Source organism: Salminus brasiliensis, chromosome 5, assembly GCF_030463535.1.
Source record: "Salminus brasiliensis chromosome 5, fSalBra1.hap2, whole genome shotgun sequence".
Classification (NCBI taxonomy): domain Eukaryota; kingdom Metazoa; phylum Chordata; class Actinopteri; order Characiformes; family Bryconidae; genus Salminus; species Salminus brasiliensis.
Window position 1 is genome coordinate 43,118,793 of NC_132882.1, and position 22,031 is coordinate 43,140,823.

Genomic DNA, 22,031 nt, shown 5'->3' on the forward strand with positions numbered 1-22,031 from the left:
ATGAGGGCAATGCCCTCTACCCTCTGGAGACAACATGGCCAATGAAGTCATATAAAAGGCTCAGAGCCAATTGTGCTCTCTGTGAAAGCAAAGCAGCACAGCTCAGGATTCAAACTCATGACATCCATGTCATGGTTGTGGCACATTAGACCACTGAGCCACTCTGAACCGGTTTTCTTGTTGGGACAGCAGGGCCAATAAAGCCATAAAAAAAAGCTCACATATAATTGTGCTCTTTCTGACAGCAAAACGGCACAACTCGGGATTTGAACTCATGACCTCCATGGCCATAGTGTAGGCACATTAGTCCGCTGAGCCACCCAGAGCCTGATTGCTTGGGGGGACATAAATAATCACCTACCCACCCTGAAAGAGCATGGCCAATAAAGTCATGCAAGTCAAAGTCTCACAGCCAATTGTGCACTCTCTGGCTCCAGCCAAAGATGGCATCACGTCACGTCTCAGGACTCGAACTCATGACCTCCAGGCCACAGTGGTCACACATAACACCACTGAGTCACTCAGAGCCTGGCATTTGATGAGGGCAGAGAAAGCCATCTACCCACCCAAAGACAGCATGGCCAATAAAGTCACGTTAAAGTAGCACAGACAACTGTGCTCTCTTGGCTTGGGATTTGAACTTGTGACCTCCAGGCAATAGCGGTAGCTGCTGAGCCACTATCTGCTCAGCGCCATCGACCCACCAGGAGACAGCACTGCCAATCAAGTCACGAGAGAGCCAATTGTGCTTTCTCTGACTCTGGCCACTGATGGCTGAGCGTCGTGGCTCAGGATTCGAACTCATGACCTCATGGCCATAGTGTTAGCGCATTGGATTCACTATTACTTATTTGTCTTGTGAGACTCATGAGTTGATTGATTTGGCCATGTAGAATATTAACAATATTTAAACAAATACAAAATAGGAATTATTAAACGTTATGTGATTTAAAACTCATAAAAAAATCATAAAATCTCCAGCATTTCGTGTCTGTGTCATAATTATTAATTGAAAGTTTGCAGCTTGAGCGTGAGTGTCTGTTTTCTCAATGACTTCTCCCAAAATGCCGCCAGAGAGCGACTGCGGCGTCCCAATCAATACTCCAAAAATCCATATCCACCACTTCTAAAACACCAGGGATATAGTTTTTATTGATTTTTGTTGTTGTACAGTGAACCACAGACAGTATTTAAGGCAGTGCTACTTCAAGAATATAAAACTACACCACACAAATCTCACATGGTATCACAGCTTGTACGTGTAGTTGGACCTCAGTTCCACCAGAGAACGTTCCAAACTCTGGTCTATAAACCCCAGATTCGTAAACTCTCTTCAGTTCTTTGCCATGGAGAGTTTGAGGTTCTACGAAACCTCTAAGGAAATACGACGCTTCTTCAGTCCACCAGAGCCAGGTTTGAGGGCTGGGGGCCCGAGCACTGTTCAGCGAAAGGATGCAAACTCCAGTCCTGGAGAACCGGCTTCCTACACAGGTTGGCGACAGTCCTGCTCAAACACACCTGATTCAACTGAGCCGTTAATGACCAGGTTAATTTTTTTTGGCGATTAGAAAAATTCGCCAAGCTGTGCTGGACTCCGGCTTTCAGTTCCCCAACCCCTGGTTTTGCATCCTCTGAGTTATTGAACATTTCGTAACTAGGGCATTCCCGTTAGGAACGTTTCGTCCATAAAACCTTTCAAATTACTTTCGTAGGCTGATATTGGCTGACACAATTCATACATAGTGAAAAATGAAGATTGTCCGTTGTCGACTGTGAAATGCCAAATGCGATTGTCAGTTCCCACCTGTCAACGTTCCTAAACTCAATCTCTCAAAGTCTTATTGTACACGTTGCAAAGTATTACTCTTATAGAGTTAATGGGCGGAGCTTCTGAGCAGGCTTAACTGTTAATTATAACTCACTCTTGCTTACGTTTAGCAGGCTGGAGACTCGCCACAAGAGGGCGCTAGCTGTTAGTATTGAAATTGGTGCTTCTGGTGCTTTGCATCAGTGACACTGTGTGTTCTTGTTGTCAGGTACGTTTTCAAAGGTTTCTATGGAATAACTTAATGGTTTGATAATGTTAGGGGTTGGATGCATTCATTTTGCGTTCAATCAATTTTTTGGAATTCTCCAACATTCCCAGTTCTCGTCACATACTGTTCTAATAAACTACTCAAATATCGATTCTTTATCAATTGGATTGTTGTCGATATGATATGAATTGGTGTAACCTGTATAACCACTGTCTCCAGCCCTCTTCCTGGAGAGCCACCTTTCTACAGGTTTGAACTCCAGGCTAAATCCCAACACCTCAAGGACTTCTGAAGGCAGTAAATAGTAGCATTGAGTGTGGGTTCGGGGGAGGGGGGTTATTATGGCAATTAGGGCTGCGTCCTAGCAGGGTTGAAGACCACTGGGCTAATGATACATTAGCTGGACTCAACTAGCGACTTAACAGGTAATTATTTGGCTCCTTTTGAGTTGAAGTAGATGAGTCAGAGTCTTTTCTTGTGCCCAGAAGAACCAAAACAAGAACACTGCAGTTCACGATGTTCTAGAATAACAAAAAAACCCTTCCCAAAACAGAGCGTCCACGAAACCCCAGGAAGTTAAGTTATGGATGGTGCTACTCATTCATTCTGGCCTTCCTCCCTTAATCTTGGACTGGATCCCGTGGCAGATGTACTAACATTTTTGACATTGCGAACCCTCTAATGTTAAAATACGAAGATGTTCATAAGTTATATATTGTACACAAGAACCCCCAAGTAAAACCTGTCCGATTTGACACAAACTCAAATAATTTGCTGGATTTCACTGCCAATTTCCAGCCTCTAGCTAAGACTCTTCTGTCCGGCGGTTCCACCAGCCCTGGAACTGCATCTCAATGCATTTAGCAGAGAAAGCTAACTCGCTAGCTAACAGATGGCCATGCAGGATATCCATTAGCACTTTAGCACTTACAGCACTTTTTGGTAAAGTGCTTCACATTTATTGAGGATGTCTCGCTCATACAAGTCAACGAAGGCCTGAAGAGAAAAGGAGAGCAGTTTTTTCGCCTTGCGACAGGGACGACAGTTGCCAAGACAACAACAGTAAAGTAACTACAATACCTATAATGCAAAAAAGCACTTGAAACCGTAACCCAACTCTGTGCATAACCGTAGCAAAACTGACAGGAAAGGTTGCATGCACTAACACTTCGGCGTTAACGCTGCATTACGTTAATCTCGGAAGTCGGATTTCCGAGAAAACTCTTAGCCAAAGACTTCGGTGTTTAGAGTTGACCACTATTGGTTTGACAATTCTTTACTGGTGTGTTTTATAGCGAATCCAGCCCAAATATGCCCCATGTTTGATATATGCCAGGTTAGCATTGTTAGCATCATCCCAGATTAGCACTATGAGCGATACCAGTTGATTACAACGCATTATACAGTAGTTTGCGCATCCAAACATCATTGAACACGTCCACAAATACAAGTTGGACAGTCCTGTGTGTACGACTGCTTTAATGAGACAAGATAAACACTGCTGCCTGTATTACCGTTAACAGATGCAGCCATCTTGGATTTTGAACGTCGGGTCTGTGAGGCTCTCCGGGCTTTCCAAGTAGGAAATCCGACTAAGATGGCGGTCCATCTTAAATTTCCTACTTGGAAATGAGAAAATCCGACATCCCAGTTCAAACAGAACGCAGCATAACAGCGTCCAACAAAACGAAATCCTGTTTCTGGCGGGCGAAAAAGCGGGTTTACACCATTTCTGGCAGCAGTCTGTCACATGTAGCCTAGCTGAGCTGATGAATTTTGGGATTTTGGCTCAACTCAATTAATAAACTCAATTGTTAAACGTAGTAAAAAAAAAAAAGTAGTAGTAGTTCACGTTTCTGCGTTGTGCTGTTCGCATGTCAGTTCCAAAGTTGTGTCCTTGTTTGCTTGCTTAAGAGTTCCTGGTAGATAACACGTTTTTGACCACGCCTACTAATTGACCACGCCCAATTCGGCCAAGTCGAAACTGTCAGTTGATTGTCGCTTCTTATTTTTTTTGTTTGTTTGTTTTTTAGGGCCAGTGGTGGTTCAAGCAGTTTGAGCCCAATGTTGGGCTCTTGAATAAGGCCCTTAACCCTCTTTGCCCTAGGGGTGCTGCAGCTGAACCCGACCCCTGACCCCAGCTTTCCAGGCTGGGATATGCGCTCCGACCCAAGCTTCCCAAGCTGGAATATGGGAAGATAAGACTTGCAATAATCACATACAATGACAATAAAGGTACTTAACGTTTAGTAAATCTGTCCATTAGATTCCTATTCGAATGCCTATTTACCTGCCTGAAAGGTCCCGGAAGAACTTCATCCCTTCATTTCCATTCTTCTGATGACATTCCTCAATTTTGACCTCAGGGACGTCAAACGGAACAGTTTAATATGAGAATTAGGTCCATTGCACACCACACAAGTCTTCCATCTCCCAGCAAAACGCATGGCTGAATGTCCTTGTCTTCTAGGTCTCTGGTCTTAGCTGTCATTCGATAGTGTCCTGACAGTCCAGGTACAGCTGTATGTTGAAGTCCTTAGTGGTACAAATCCATCATCATCATCATCATTGTCATCATCATCGGCATCACAACTCTGAACAGCTGTATGTATGCAGCTTTCAGATGCAACGTTCCAACGTTCTCCGTCCATGATTACAGAACCATGAAAAAAACAACAACAAAAAAAAACAGCGCTAGGCCTTTTTATTTTTTTATATTTGTAATCACCGAAAGTGTTCCTAGCGTCAAGTTTATGGGATTTCTGTGGCGGTAAACATCAGCACATTCGCCGTTGCCAAGGGTGACACAGCTATATAAAACCCAACAGTCTAGATACAGAGCCGTAAGACAAATAAAAATATCGGCTACATTTATCTCTGCAGTCATTCTGCGAGCCTTAATAAATGCTACACAACAGCGTCGGAGTGACAGAACACACGAGCAACCACAGAAGGAATCGTACACCTATATCTCGGGGACCGTAAACCCAGAGTGAGGATTATGGTACAGCTTAAGCAGGCAGGTAGAATTCATTAAGCCTCTTTGAATGGCTGCAACAAACAGGGGAGAGCGAGGCACAAAGTAATGCGGGGTAAAAAATACCACGTGGAATTTTAATGAGTTTACAGGTTTTTAAATGAGACGCAGGTTTTTATGGTCGCCCGAAAATTGCCTTATATGAGGCATGTAAGTGTTAATTCTGCGCAAATATTAATATTTCAAATATTTAACAAAAACCAAATTGTGAGTGGTTGGGCCCCGCTCTCCCCTATATAATAAATGCAACACTGTGTGTGTGTGTGTGTGTGTGTGTGTGTGAGAGACAGCTAAAAAAAAAGTTTCAAAGGGGCAGATTGGTTGGATCGGACCTGGTTGGAGTGCGAAAATGCATCAATCTGAAGGTGAGGATGATTCAATTGCACTGATTCAGAAATACTAGAATTGACAAGAATGAATTTAGCCTGTTTTTTAATCACCATAATATTTCTTAGCTAATTTAAAATGTTAAATTAAATGTTTGAAAATGTTTGGTTTAATGATTTTCCTTCAATATTCCACTACTGTGGACATACTTCCGCCATCGAATCAAAAATAATGGAATCATGGAAAAATCTGATATTTCATGAAGCACTGAATCGAATTAAATCATGATGAAATCACTGAAGCACTGAATTTCACCAAGTTTCCTAAAGATTAATAACTTGATCAGTTTGAATGGTGATTCAAATTACTGAAGCTTTTGTAATTAAATCAAATCGAATTATGGTGACATCACTGAAGCACTGAATCTTTTCCTTTACAACATCTGTAACAGAATTCAGTTAAAACATGGTGAAATCGCTGAAGCACTGAATCATTTTTCAAAAGATATATAATTATATAATCAAATCAAATCATGGTGAATCGCTAAAGTGCTGAATCGTTTCCTAAAGAGTTCCAACTCAATCAATTTGAACCATGGTTAACTAATTAATACATTGATTCATTCCTTAAAGCAATGTAACTGAATCAGTATGAATCATGCTGAAATCACTGAAGCACAGAATAATTTCCTTAAGATTCAGAAGTGAATTAAATAGAATCATGATGAAACCATTGAAGCAACTGAACTGTTTCTGAAAAGCACTGTAACTGAATCAAATTTGATCATGGTCAAATAATTAACACATTGATTCATTCCTTAAAGCATTGTAACTGAATCAGTATGAATCATGCTGAAATCACTGAAGCACTGAATTGTTTTCTATAAGAAGTGTGAATTAAACCAGTGGAACTGAATCATGGTGAAATCATAGTGAAGCACTGAAGCATTCCCTAAAGATTCAGAATTGAACTGAAACTGAATTGTTTCTGTAACTGAATCAGTCTGAATCATCACAAAATCATAAACTATTGATTGGAGTTTAAATAAATCAGTAAAATGACTGAAGCACAGAATTGTTTCCTAAAGAACCGTAGTTGAGTTGAATCATTGTGAAAGGTCAGAGATGTTCAGCCCTGGAGTCTGGACCTCCAGGTGTAAACTCCATCTCCGCATCCGTCCATCTGTCTGTCCATCCGTCTGGAACACACACGTACACACCTGTATGTACAGCCAGTCTCATCCGTTCACCTCCTCGCGTATCCGTCTGCAGGTGTGTGTACGCGCTCACGTGTCAGCAGGTTTGTTCACACAGGCGGCCTTTCGGTTCCCTCCACACCGGAGGACACGCTCGCACAGCTCGGTGCGGTCAGCTCCTCAGAGGTTGACCACGGGAATCCTGCATAAAGAGACCGACAGGAGAACAGAGGTGGGGAGAGAGCGGGGGGACGGTGGAAAGCTGAGTTTATCCTGCGTGAGATTAACTTTAAAATCCCCCCGGCTGGAGAAACGGGAGATTTCACTCACTCACTCACTCACTCACTTACTCTCTCTCTCACTCTCTCTCTCTCTCTCTCATTCCTCTTCCTCTTCCTCTCTCTCTCTCTCTCTCTCTCTCATTCCTCTTCCTCTCTCTCTCTCTCTCTCTCATTCCTCTTCCTCTCTCTCTCTCAGTTCTGTCTGTATTCCGTCTGTTCTGGTTGGATCTAAAGTGGTTCAGTCTTTATTGGTTTCTTCTGTAACGGTTGGGTCTGTATTGGTTAGGCCTGTACTGATTCAGTCTTCATTAGTTTGATCTATATCGGTTCAGTCTGTATATGCCGGGTATGTGCTGACTGGATCTTAATTGGTTCAGTCTGTACTCATTCAGTCTATATTGGTTCGTTCTGTGCAGCTTGGGGCTATACTGGTTCAGTCTTTGTTGGGTCAGTCTGTACTGTTTCAGTCTTTATTGCTTCGGTCTGTACAGCTTGGGTCTGTATTGGTTAGGTCTGTACTAATTTAGTCCTTTTTGGTTCAGTCAATACTGGTTGGGGCTATTTTGGTTAGGTCTGTACTGATTCAGTCTTCATTAGTTTGGTCTATATCGGTTCAGTCTGTATATGTTGGGTATGTGCTGACTGGATCTTAATTGGTTCAGTCTGTACTCATTCAGTCTTTACTGGTTCGGTCTGTACAGCTTGGGTCTGTATTGGTTCAGTCTGTACTGATTCAGGCTTTATTGGTTCAGTCAATACTGGTTGGGGCTATATTGGTTAGGTCTGTACTAAATCAGTCTTCATTGGTTTGGTCTGTATTGGTTTAGTCTGTATTTGGTTATGTGCTGACCAGATCTGAAGACTGAGTGAGTACAAACTGAACCAATCCAGTTCAGTCTGTACTGATTCATTCAGTCTTTACTGGTTCGGTCTGTACAGCTTGGGGCTGTATTGGTTTGGTTGGTACTAGTTCAGTCTGTACTGATTCATTCTACTGGTTCTGTCTGTATAAGGCGGGTCTGCAGTGTTTCGGTCTGTACTGAAAGTGTAGTGTAGTGGGTGTAACAGAACAGTGCGGGAAAAAGGGATGTTTTGGTAAATTAATAGAAGAGAAGCAGCAGAGGTAACAGTCGACAACAACAACTCTCTCTCTCTCTCTCGTCTTTCTCTTCTCTCGCCAATAATTTTTTTCTCCCTCTCCTGTTTTCATCTTCCTCTCTCTCTCTCTCTCTCTCTCTCTCTCTCTCTCTCTCTCTCTCTCTGTGTGAGTTCAGTATGGGCAGTCAAATCTGCTGCCTCTGAAAACACAAATATGCGCATATTCATGTGCACACGCTCCAAATCAATACATGCAAATCAGTTTAACGATGCGTCTCAGTTCAGCTCTCTCTCTCTCTCTCTCGCTCTCTCTCTCTCTCTCTGCACATATGTTTGTGTCCCCTTTAATGCACACACTCTTCAGTCTAGTTACCCTTGGATCACACACATACACCCTGTCGCTGTGTTTGTGTGTGTGTGTTCCTCACACACACACACACACACACACCCTAAATCAGCACTGGCATCCTCGTTCTGTCTTGCAGGCACACTCACACCACACACACACACACACATACTCTACCTCTCTCTGTCGGGGAAGGAGGGAGTGCTGTGAAGTGTCTGCCTGCTGTCCTCCTGAGCCAGAGAGCGAGAGTTGGCGAGCGAGAGAGGAGGTGGACGCTGAGAGAGAGAGCGGTCATAGCTGGGGGTGGGGGGTTGATTTGTGGGGAGGGGTGGGGGGTAAAAGAGAAAAAAGGCTGGTGAGAGAAACACGACATGGGAGAACCTCATTGATGTGATGAAAAAGAGAGAGAGAGAGAGAGAGAGACTGAGGGAAAAAAAAAGAGGGATACAAGGAGACCCAGGGGACGGGGAGAGAGAAAGGAAGAGAGAGAGACCCCGGGGGGAGAGAGAGAGGGTGAGGGAAACATTGAGGGTACATTGAGACCCAGGGGAGGGAGAGAAAGGAAGAGAAAGAGACCCCGGGGGGGAGAGAGAGAGGGTGAGGGAAACATTGAGGGTACATTGAGACCCAGGGGAGGAGGAGAGAGGAAGATAGAGACAGAGACAGGGGGACACAGGGACTGAGTGAGTGAGAGAGAGAGAGATAGAGAGACAGAGAGAGAGAGAGAGAGATATGGGGGGAGAGAGAGAGAGAGAGACCCAGGGGAAGGAAAGAGAAGGAGAGATAGAAAGAGAGGGGACACAGGGAGAGGGACAGAAAGAGAGAGAGAGAGAGGGACAGGGAGAGAGACACTGGGAAAGCATTGGAGAATGGGTGGGGGGCTGTACAAAGCAAGCCAACAATCTCATCACAGTATATATTTAATATCAGCGTTTGCTGACAGTGCAGCTGTTGCATGCAGCTCCTAATATATAGAAATAACAGCTCTGTAATCTGATTGGCTGAACCATGCAAAATCATAAACTACTCGCCCAGCACACACTCACACACCGATACACCATGCTTTACACCATACACCATGTTTTAAACGCCGCTATAGCTCCATATGTTTATGAATATTTAACAGAAATTGTAAAAGCCCTGTATGAATATTCAGTGTTTTGCTTTTAACGAGAAGAATGGCACCGGAGTGTCTTACACACTTCACATGTCAGAGATTCTGGTAAATATTAGCTGCTAAATCCAGGTGGGGAAAATGAACAGTTGCACTGTTAGCTTGTCGCTAGCCAAAAATCAATCACATATAAATCACATAGAAGTGCTAACGTCTGCTAAATTCTTCGTCCCTGAGGTAATTTGGTGAGAAAAGGCCTCTTATGAGGTGAAATGTCGGTACGAAACGACTGTATTTTATCATGTTTATGATTAAATGACATAAATTTCAAAAGTTGCATGAAATTATTGCAAAATAATGTGACAATGTTGTCTGGCACTAAATGCACATTTATTTATAATTCAGTGTTTTGAATTGAAGTATTAATTTGAAGTATTTACAGAAGGTTTTGCTGTAAAACTGTAAAACTTATAATACTATGAAATCCAGGGGGAAAACTAATGTGCGGCACTGTTAGCTGGCGGCTAGCAAGAAATTACATAGAGGCGTTAGCAGCAACTTGCTGTGGTAATTTGATGAGAAAAAGCTACTTATTCTGTGAATTTTCTGTATAAAACACAATGTTCATTAATATTTGACAGAAATTTAGATCTCCTGTACAAATATTTAGTGTTTTGAATCAAAGCTTGTAATTAAAATGTTACTTTTTAAGTAGAAAATGTTACCAGAGTGTCTTTCAAGATTCAAATGTCAGAGATTTTGGTAAATATTACTAAATCCAGGTGGGAAAAATGAACAATGGCACTGTTAGCTTGTCGCTAGCAAGAAAACACATAGAAGCGCTAACACCTGCTAAATTCTTCGTTCCTGAGGTAATTTGATGAGAAAAGGCCTTTTATGAGGTGATATTTCTGTACGAAACGACTGTATTTTATTATGTTTATGATTAAATTTCAAAAGTTCATGAAATTATTGCAAAATACTGTGACAATGTTGTCTGGCACTAAATACACATTTATTTATAATTCAGTGTTTTGAATTGAAGTATTACTTTGAAGTATTTACTGAAGGTTTTGCTGTAAAACTGCAATTCCTAAAGTAAAGAATGTCACCTGAGTGTCTTACAGGCTTCAAATATCAGGGATTTTGGTAAATACTATGAAATACTATGAAATCCAGGGTAAAGACTAATGTGCGGCACTGTTAGCTGGCTGCTAGCAAGAAATTACATTACACATGCGTTAGCAGCAACTTGCTGTGGTAATTTAATGAGAAAAAGCTACGTATTCTGTGAATTTTCTGTATAAAACACAATGTTCATTAATATTTGACAGAAATTTAGATCTCCTGTACAAATATTTAGTGTTTTGAATCAAAGCTTGTAATTAAAATGCTACTTTTTAAGTAGAAAATGTCACCAGATTGTCTTTCAAGCTTCAAATGTCAGAGATTTTGGTAAATATTACTAAATCCAGGTGTAAGAAATGAACAATGGCACTGTTAGCTAGCTGCTAGCAAGAAAACACATAGGAGCGCTAACACCTGCTAAATTCTTCGTTCCTGAGGTAGCTAATTAGATGAGAAAAAGCTACTGAAGAGGTGAAACACTACTGTATTTTGACACGTTTATGATTAAATGACAGGTATTTTAAAAGTTATTTTGCAATAACCAAGAAATTATTGCAAAAATACTGTGACAATGTTGTCTGGTAACAATAGCCTGCGCTAACAAATGCAGGGTATTGAATTGAGGTATTTACTGAAGGTTTCGCTGTAAAACTGCAATTCACAAAGTAAAGAATGACATCTGAGTGTCTTACAAGCTTCAAATATCAGGGATTTTGGTAAATACTGTGAAATACTATGAAATCCAGGGGGAAAACTAATGTGCGGCACTGTTAGCTGGCTGCTAGCAAGAAATTACATAGAGGCGTTAGCAGCAACTTGCTGTGGTAATTTGATGAGAAAAAGCTACTTATTCTGTGAATTTTCTGTATAAAACACAATGTTCATTAATATTCGACAGAAATTTTAGTTAGATCTGAATCTGACCTGTCTGAATGAAAGCTTTTAATGAAAATTCTACTTTTACAAGCTTCAAATGCAGGAGATCTTGGCGGCACTGTTAGCTGGGCGCTAGCCAAAAATCATATAGAGGTGCTACCTTCTGCTAAAACCTTCGTTCCTGAGGTAATCTGACCAGAAAAAGCTACTGATGAGGTGAAATTTCTGTATGAAACAACTGTAATTTGATATGTTCATGATTATATAAAAGAAATTTCAACGCTAAATATAATTATTGCAAAATACAGTGGCTGAATGTTGACTGGCAATGATAGCCTGCGCCAAAAGGCGTTTATTTGTAATCAGTTCTGAATAATTTATTGAACGTTCATGTATTTTCGCAAAGTGGATGTTTTACAACAGCAATAAGCCACGGAAAGTCATATGTTACAATGACAATAACAGTAATGATGGTAGTGTAGGCTTAGCTGTAATGTACGCGGTAAAACGAGCTCTTGCTAATTATCGCTGTCTTTATTTCGGTCCAGGCCTAGTAAAGCGCACGCGTTTTTAGGGATGCAGGGAGCAGGTTAATGCACTCTGTGTCTTCAGGCAAAAACACTATCATTAGCTAAAGACAGAGAGAGGGAAGGGAAGAGGCAGGCAGGAGAGCGAACTCTGGGGCTAATTGCAGGGTTTACATTTGTCAAATTACAGCCAGCAGTCATTATACCAGAAGGACGGAGAGCCACAGGTACACATGCACACACGCAAACACACAAACACACACAACGCAGAGTCGTACTCATGCAATATTCATGGTACACACACACAGACACACACAGACACACACAGACACACACACTCAGGGTGCGGAGCGAGATCAGGTTCTGCTCGGAGTGAGAGGCAATAAACAGCGGAGGGTTGTTAGGAGAGCAGAAGGCTGGCGCAGGGAGAATGCATAATGTAGAGAGAGAGCCTGTGTGATAGTGTGTGTGTGTGTGAGTGAGTGTGTATATATATATGTGTGTGTGTGTGTGTTTTCCCTCGTTTGATCAGCTCGTCAACAGAGGCACAACAAATCGCTAGCGACTCAGTTTGATACCACAATAAGAGAGGCTGCTTGATCCGTGTAAGTAGTTTAAATCTCTGGTGAACGTTCACGTACCAACACTGACCGAAGCTCCTCATCCAGTTAAACCCGAAAAGCCGATGGAGTCGAACTGCGTGTATAGTAGGGTCTGGGCCCGAGTCACACAATTCGATACGGTATTCAATAATCCGATTTTTCCCGATACAAGAAAATTATTTTTGTGCTACTGTGCCTTTAAGACTATTATATGTAAATGTGCCCTGTTCTGACTGGAAGTCGAGACTATGCCTTAAGACTGGGCGGAGTTAAACTGCTGAACTAGGCTGAACAGGCAGATATGCGGATAGGTGGAAATGTGGCGTTTCTTGTGACATCACAAAGAAGTTTCCATACATGGGCTGAATGGTGACGACTGGCGATCCATTGGCATCGGCCGACTTTCAGCCGAATTATGCAACTGACGATCTGCCAATATTTCTCCAATTAATCGATCCTAAGAGACAATCAGGATTACGACAGATCTGTGCGAGGCTCTGCAGTCACAGGGCCTTGCAGTTCCTCGTTTACCCCCTAGGTGGAACTAAAGAACTGCAGCAACCCACTAAAAAGCCAGTGTACGTAAGTCACGTATTTGTAGAATGCATAAAAAAAACGAACATGATTCGTGGAGGAAGCAGAGTAAAGACTTTTAACACAACTAACCGGAGACCCCTCTAGAGAGCCACTCACTCAGCTCAGTACAGTGAGTATCAGAACACAGCAGAGATCTAGCAAACACGCAGACCACGTTTTACCACGAGCAAAAGTACAGCAGGTTCTCCAGCGTTTAAAATGTGGTCGTCATCTCAAGAGTCAAGGAAAACATTAACGTGGCATCCATCCCTGTCCTCGGTCACACTAAAAAGCAATTGACGATTAGTATAGGCCCTAAAACCGCTGATTGGTCCAGCTCTAGTGTCGAACATTCGTTGTCTGTGACGTGTGTTAGGCGGTTTTCAGTTTATAGATTATTTGATAATTAAACACTACAATATTTAGAAAACAAATGCTGTGCTTCATAGAGTCATGACTGTGTTAGCTTCAAGCTAATATGCAATATGGGATGACATATAGCAATAGTCATTGGGGTTTGGTGTAAAATTGTGGATATTTGTAGATACTTTGTAGAACTTACCAACTCACATCTCTTTACAGTGGTGGTGAAAGGAACCATGGGTAATCATGACTACAGCACATATATATATTTATTTTATTCACTATCCACCATCACCATTTGACTAAAATAGTCATATATATATATATATATATATATATTAATGCCTTTGACACATGTTTAAGATGAATAATGTCTCAAAATGACCCCTAAACAGTTTCTCAGACATCTGGTTCCATTCACCACCACTGTGAGCAAGTCTGAGAGAGCAAGTTTCTCTAGAACGGAGTGTTTCACACCAAACCCACCCTGAACGACTTTGTTTACGTCTTAAGCATTTCATTATTCAGACTCATAAAACACTTATAGGACTTCTCCTTTAAGATGATCCAAACACAAGCACAGCTTTGATCAGAAAAGGCCCAAACTCTGGACTGGTAGTGTAGTTTCGATGGCCTCAACTGAGAACAGGAGTTTCAGACAAGATCATACAAGATCTGCATCAAGACTCTGATACACACAAGCTGCGCCGGGGACATTACACCCCCACCACTTTTCGGAAGTGCAGTCTGTTTTTCAACCGTCTTTATGAAAGCTCGCGGCAGAAACCAGTCAAAACACCTTCTAAAAACAGTCACAGCGACCATGTGGAAAAGTGCTGTTGGTCATTCCACATCATTCCACTGACACATGATGCTCTGGTCAATACGCCACGCACTGACAATAAGTACCAACTGTTTGATTGGGCTGAGGTAAAAGATATAGCGGCTAAATCATACGCCTATTTCTGTTTAGTGCTATCAGACAGCAGCTTAAATAACGTTTTCAACATTATGTTTTATCATAATTCACATTTTAGCATAATTTACTGCTCTTTTACACTGTTTTATACTGAAAATACACTATTTTTTACTACGCTAGTGCCAGCTATTCGCTACAAAGCTAGCATATATATTTTGTTTAATGCTACCAGACAGCCGCTTAAATCTACAAATGTAAAGTTTTCAACATTATATTTGATCATAATTCACATTTTAGCATAATTTACTGCTCTTTTACACTGTTTTATACTGAAAATACACTATTTTTTACTACGCTAGTGCCAGCTTTTCGCTACAAAGCTAGCTAATATGTGAATACTCGAGGCTAGATTTCCCTAACTTGCTACGTTAGCCTTGTAGTTCCAGCGCCAAACTAAAGATACAAACATTAGACCAATCAAAGCGTGATGGACGCTAGGACGCTACGCTAGTGCCAGCTATTCGCTACAAAGCTAACATATATATTTTGTTTAATGCTACCAGACAGTCGCTTAAATCTACAAATGTAAAGTTTTCAACATTATGTTTTATCATAATTCACATTTTAGCATAATTTACTGCTCTTTTACACTGTTTTATACTGAAAATACACTATTTTTTACTATGCTAGTGCTAGTTGTTTACCACAAAGCTAGCTAATGTATTACTTGCTGCATTAGCCTTGTAGTTCAAGAACAAAACTAAAGGTGCAAAATTCTGACCAGATCAAACATGATGGAAATACTTTGTAAATTAGATTATTGCTAAAACGTTCCCTTCTCTTTACAGTGATGAAGAATAAAAATGTTTAGCATAAGCACTTAAACTAGACTAGCCTTCATGTAGCATCATCTCCAGTGACGAAGTGACCGTTAAGCTAGGTACTAAAGAGTACATAGCTGTGAAAACATGTCCGAAACAAAGTAAAACCCTCCACAATTACGATACATCGGTAATTTATGCTAGTGCGCCTATAGAGCATGTTAGCGCTCAGTTAACACTGGTGCACATTAACATTTTCTAGGCCATTTTAGATGAAACTCAGACATCTGAAGCTTGTTAACAACCCAAACATCTAACAGATTGCCATTTTCTCTGCCCATTAGAAATCAAAACATGATTGGTAGATTCTCCTGTCAGTCTTTAATAACATAGGGCCTTCAGTTCTGCTTCTGAAGTCCTAACCACTGGGAGACCTTGGGTGGCTGTTTCTACATATTTTATACTATATCTGCACTATGAACTATAAAAGGTTCAGTATCTACACTAATTGAAATACTATCTACTACAAATGATTCAGTCATTTCTAGAAATGACTCACTGTCTACTACAAATGATTCTGTAACAACTATATATGATTCAGTATCTACTCTAAATGAATCAGTAACTGCTAGAAATGATGTAATCACAACTCTAAATGATTCAGTAACTACTAGAAATGGTTCAGTCTTTACTATAAATAATTCAGTGCCGGATATAAATGATTTCATCTCTACAATGAATGATCCAGTAACTACTATACATTTAGCCTCTACTATGAATGATTCCATAACTGCTGTACATTATTTAGTGTCTATTAAAATGATTCAGTATCCACTTTAAATGGTTCAGTCTCTACTATAAATGATTCCATAACTATTATAAATAATTTAGTCTGTTCTATAAATGATTCACTGCCTCCTATAAATGGTTCAGTGTTACCTCTAAATGATTCAGTAGCTACCATGAAGGGTTCAGTCTCTACTATAAATGATTCAGTGCCTGATAGAAATGATTCAATCTCATAGCAATAATGAGATTAACAACAATAAATTATCCTGTAACTATTATACATGATTTAGCCTCTACTATTAATGATTCCATAACTGCTGTACATGATTTAGTGTCTATTAAAATGATTCAGTATCCACTTTAAATGGTTCAGTCTCTACTACAAATGATTCCATAACTATTATAAATGATTTAGTCTATAATATAAATGATTCACTGCCTCTTATAAATGGTTCAGTGTTACCTCTAAATGATTCAGTAGCTACCATGAAGGGTTCAGTCTCTACTATAAATGATTCAGTGCCTGGTAGAAATGATTCAATCATAATAATAATGAGATTAACAACAACAAATGATCCTGTAACTATTATACATGATTTAGTAATTGCTATAAATGATTTAGCCTCTACTATTAATGATTCCATAACTGCTGTACATTATTTAGTGTCTATTAAAATGATTCAGTATCCACTTTAAATGGTTCAGTCTCTACTATAAATAATTCCATAACTATTATAAATAATTTAGTCTGTTCTATAAATGATTCATTGCCTCCTATAAATGGTTCAGTGTTACCTCTAAATGATTCAGTAGCTACCATTAAGGGTTCAGTCTCTACTATAAATGATTCAGTGCCTGATAGAAATGATTCAATCTCATAGCAATAATGAGATTAACAACAACAAATGATCCTGTAACTATTATACATGATTTAGTAATTGCTATAAATGATTTAGCCTCTACTAATAATGATTCCATAACTGCTATAAAGGATTCAGTATCCGCTTTAAATGGTTCAGTCTCTACCATAAATGATTCAATAACTATCATATATATATATATATATATATACAAATGATTCACTGTCTCCTATAAATGGTTCAGTGTTCACTCTAAATGATTCAGTAGCTCCCATAAATGGTTCAGTCTCCACTATAAATGATTCAGTCTCCACTTTAAATGATTCTGTACCTTCTATAAGTGATTCAGTATTTATCTGTATAACAATCAGTAGACTGGATAGGCCTGGCCTCTAGGTTCCTTGTACATGATTCAGATTAAAGCTCCACAGGGAATAAAAAAGCACAGCAAAGAGCTGGAACATCTAACAACAGTGCTCTCAACGATCTCACCGAGCTGTGAAAGTCCCTCCGTAATGCTTCCACTGAGAGATAACGGCAGGAAAATCTGGCGTGCGAACCCTGGCATTATCAGACTTGAGCGTACACACACACACACACACACACACACACACACACGTCTAAAGGCAGCGTGTGGAGACGTGCGACGGTGCAGTGAGGACAGATTAAGTGCTGAAGCCGCCTCACCAGAGTTTGGCTGAGATGATGACCGCCGAGAGAATCAGCAGAGACGAGATAGTCACGGTCACATAGAACTGAGGATCCACTGCAGAAAGGAGGAAAGAAAGGGGAAGAGAAGGGAGAGGGGATAAAAACAGATTGGGAAAATAAATAAAGGTGACAGGGAGGTGAGGAAAAAAGACACACGGCACAAAGGACAAGAAAGGCAGGCGCCGGCTGAGAGAAATGGAAGTATTGAGTGAACACAATATGGAGTGGTTGGAGGATGAAAAGAAGCTAAGAAGTGTGGAGGAGATAAAAGTAGCTACAGCGTCACAGGCGGCAGAAACGGCTGAGCTGAATATTTTAACGGAATCTCTTGACCAAGTATACGAACATGGCTAACTGTGAAGAAAAAACGATCACGTTTCCACGGGGCTAATATGTCCAGATTTTCAGATCGTTCACTGTTAGCAATGTTTGCGATTTGTGATTAGTTTACATTATTTTATACTGAGATACCCCATAAACCATCTAAAACGGGACGAGATAAAAGTAGCTAGCTACTAGCGACATCTGTGAAGGCCGACTGTAGCCAGTTAACATGATCACGTTTCCACAGGGCTACTATGTAGAGATTTTCCGATCGTTCACTGTTAGCAATGTTAGCAATTTGTGATTAGTTTACGATGTAAATCGTGCTAAACACAGCCTGTCTCGGCCATTATTTTATACCAAGATACCACATAAACCATCTAAAACGGGACGAGATAAGGGTAGCTATTCTGTGAAAGCTGACTGTAGCCAGTTAACATGATCACGTTTCCACAGGGCTAATATGTCGAGATTTTCCGATCATTCACTGTTAGCAATGTTAGCAATTTGTGATTAGTTTACTACGTAAATCGTGCTAAACACAGCCTGTCTCTGCCATTATTTTATACTGAGATACCCCATAAACCATCTAAAACGGGACGAGATAAAAGTAGCTAGCTACTAGCGACAGCTGTGAAAGCCGACTGTAGCCAGTTAACATGATCACGTTTCCACAGGGCTACTATGTAGAGATTTTCCGATCGTTCATTGTTAGCAATGTTAGCAATTTGTGATTAGTTTACATTATTTTATATCGAGATACCACATAAACCATCTAAAACGGGACGAGATAAAAGTAGCTAGCTACTTGCGACAGCTGTGAAAGCCAATTGAGGCCAGTTAGCAGCAATAGTAGCAACTGTTAGCACTTTTGACTGAAACTTTAGCTACAACTTTAATGAGAAATCTTTTTTAAGGTTGCTCGAGTGGAACTGTCATCTAGATGTCAGCCAGAAAGTCGAGGAAGCTAGGCTAGTATTTGTTAGCTTTTCCACAGTGGTGAACTGCAGAGCTATTAAATAAAATACCTAGCGATACAGTAAGAGCTCTACTAGCAGTACAGTGGCTAGCTAAACAGCTGGCTAGCAGCCTTGGTAGTGTTAAATTTCGGTACGAGGTTAAATAAGCGGTCATTAGGCCAAGAAGAGGCTATCGCAGCGGTGGCGTCAGGATGCAACCGACTGGGGTAGCTTGGGGTAGAAAGACTTCAATACCCACAGTGCTCTTCTTTCACTGAACTGGGTAGTTTCCCAGCATTAGAACAGACCTCCGACACGTAATTCCCCCCAAACCTCCACCCCAAAGTTATAGTTTTCCCCAAAGCTCCTCCCACCTACATCATCAGGAGGAGGTTTTCCTAGAAGTGTCCCTTTAAGACAAGAGCCTTATGGGTATTGGAGTCCTACAGCAAGCAAGCCCTTTGCCCCTGTCGTCCCACCTTCTTCAGTTCCTTTTTCCTCCGCCTCTTCCTCCGGCTCCTCCCCCGAGTCTCTAGCTTCGATGGACAGCGGCTGCTGCTGGGTCTGGTTGGTGGGCGTGTTCCAGTGGTGTGGCCACGCCTCGGGTGTGGCTGCCTTGGCCCCCTCCGTTTCCTGGCTGGAGAGCAAGTGATGCGTCTCGTCCTCCAGGGGCTGCGTGGGGCCCCAGTCCACGGCCCAGAGCGGAGTAGGCGTGGCCTGGGCAGTGACAGACAGCTGCATGTGCTCCGCCCCTTCCTGGCAGGAGGTGGGGCGGGTAACTACGGCAACCAGCAGGAGGCACCAGAGAGGGGTCAGCCCCGAGATGGAGCTAGGAGGAAATGGTGGGGAAGAAGGATGGAGGAAGAAGGAAGGAAGCAGTGAAGAGAGGGAGGGAAGAGGGGAAATGGAAGGGAAGGGAAAAGGGAAGGAAGGGGAAGTGAATAAAATAAAATGAATAAAATCGAGAATAAATGAAAAACGAGGGAAGGAAGAAAGAAAAGAACAATAAAGGATTCGGGAGGGACAGAAGGCAAGAAGCAAAATGAAGGAAGGAAAGTAAAGGAGTAAAGAAAAAAGGAACGGAAGAGAAAAGGAAGAAGAATAGGATATAAAAGTGAAAGGAGGAACAAAGGAAAGAAGGAAAAAAAATGAAGGAAAAAAGAACAAAGGAGGAAAAGAGATGAAAAAGAAAAAGAATACAGCGAGAAGGAAAAGATGAAAGAAAGGAAAGAGAAAAAGAAAAGAAGGAGGAATAGATGGAAGGATGAAAGCAGAGGGAAAGAAGGGATAAAGGATAAGAGGAAGGAAGGAAGGAAAGATGAAAAAGAGACAGAAAAGATGAAAGAAAGGAAAGATTAAAGTAAGGAAAGATGGAAGGATGAAAGGAGAGGAAGGAAAGAAGGCATAAAGGATAAGAGGGAGGAAGGAAGGAAGGAAAGAGATGAAAAGGAAAGAGAATAAAGCGAGAAGGAAAAGATGAAAGAAAGAAAAGAAGGAGGAAAAGAAAAGAAGGAGGAAAAGAAAAGACGGAAGGATGAAAGGAGAGAAAGGAAAGAAGGGATGAAGAATGGGAGGAAGGAAGAAAAGAAAGAAGCATATAGGAAGGAAAAGGGGAAAGAGATGAAAAAGAAAAAGAATAAAGCGAGAAGGAAAAGATGAAAGAAAGGAAAGACGGGAAAAAGAAAAGAAGGAGGAAAGCAGAAGGAAAGAAGAGATAAACGATAAAAGGAAGGAAGGAAGGAAAGATGAAAAAGAGACAGAAAAGATGAAAGTAAGAAAATATTGAAGGATGAAAAGAAAGAAGAAGAAAGGAGAGAACAAATATTTAAGGAAGGAGGGAAAAAACGTAAAGAAGTAAGAAAGGGAGACGAATGAGATGAGCGGGCGGAAGGTAGAAGAGAAAGAAGTGTAAAGGAAGGAAGGAAAAGATGAAAAGATTGAAGAAAAGGGAGAAAGCGAAGGATAAATGACGAGAGGAAAGAAGGTAGAAAATAAGAAGCGTGAAGGAAAGAGATAAAAAGGGAGGAAAAAGGGATTATAAAGATTGGAAAGAAAAAAATGGAAAGACGGACGGAACGAAGGGATCACGGATGAGAGGAAAAAAGAGAAAGGAAGAGGGGAAGAAAGAATGGACAAAGAAAAAGAAGAAGGAAGGGAGAAAAAATGGTCAAATGGTCAAAGTGATGGAAGAACAGGAGGAAAGAGGAAAGGCAGGGAAGAGGGAAGAGGAAGGAAGGATGGAAACGACGGAGGAAAAGAAGGGAAGAAAGTGATGGAGGCGTTAGAGATGAAGCCGCTGGTCATCAGAGAGCAGAAGTTCACGCTCTGTAACTCCTAGACTACAATCAGTGAACGAGTGAGTGAACAAGTGAACGAGTGAACGAGTGAGTGAGTGAGAACACTTCTTCTCTCTTGTCCTTACCATCGCTCCATTGCTTCACTCTGTTCACTGCCTCCCTGCTCCTCCGTTCATCTCCTAGCGGGGGGAGGGAGGGGGGCTGTGGAGGTGGTCTCAGTCCTCACACTTTAACTGAAGGACCATAAACATACGGCTGGAGTGGAGAGAGATCCCATCACACACGTACACACACACACACACTCACACACACTCATATATACACTTCACAGCCATGCATAACCTCAAACAACCCCGTAACACCACTTACAGTATTATTATGCAGTTAAGTGCATGCTGAATGCAATCAAGTCCTCAACAGCCCCCCAACACACAAACACACACACACACACACAAACACACACACACACACACACCTGTGGACGCATCCAGTGTGTATTAATCCAGTTCCCGACCCAGGCAATAGCTCAAGTGCTGGAGCCAATAACGTAACGGAGGTTATGCTGTTAACAACAGTACTGTATCAGAAATAACGCTAAACACACACACACACACACACACGCACACACTCGCGCATCTGGAGACCGCTATCAGTCCACATGCCTACCTCTCCGGCGCTGATGGAGGGAGTGAGAGCGAACGAAAGAGAGAGAGAGGGAGAGCGCGAGAGTGTCAGAGTAGGAAAAAGCATTGGTTGCCGTAGCGACAGAGACATAGAGAAACTGAGCGAGGGGAGCGTGGATGGGAGAGTGAGTGAGTGAGTTAGAGAGAGAGAGAGAAAGCAGT

General features: G+C 41.4%; 2 protein-coding genes across 4 annotated transcripts in view; one reads left to right on the plus strand and one right to left on the minus strand.

Annotated features, from left to right (window-relative positions):
- Positions 1-22,031, plus strand: part of ddr1 (discoidin domain receptor tyrosine kinase 1) — a 171,403-nt gene that overhangs the window by 21,126 nt on the left and 128,246 nt on the right. The gene's annotated exons all lie outside the window — the stretch shown is intronic.
- On the minus strand, positions 1,125-21,844 carry pianp (PILR alpha associated neural protein). 2 transcript variants are annotated; one of them, XM_072680503.1, is made up of 6 exons: positions 21,662-21,844; positions 21,312-21,419; positions 19,369-19,718; positions 17,583-17,661; positions 8,498-8,617; positions 1,125-6,797 (listed from the first exon to the last, which is right to left on the minus strand). In XM_072680503.1, exons 2-6 carry the CDS (start codon positions 21,320-21,322, stop codon positions 6,776-6,778), a joined length of 582 nt encoding a protein of 193 aa, XP_072536604.1. In that variant the 5' UTR covers positions 21,323-21,419; positions 21,662-21,844; the 3' UTR covers positions 1,125-6,775. The 2 variants fall into 2 exon arrangements, with proteins under 2 accessions (XP_072536604.1, XP_072536603.1); XM_072680502.1 differs by having other exon boundaries at positions 21,312-21,441.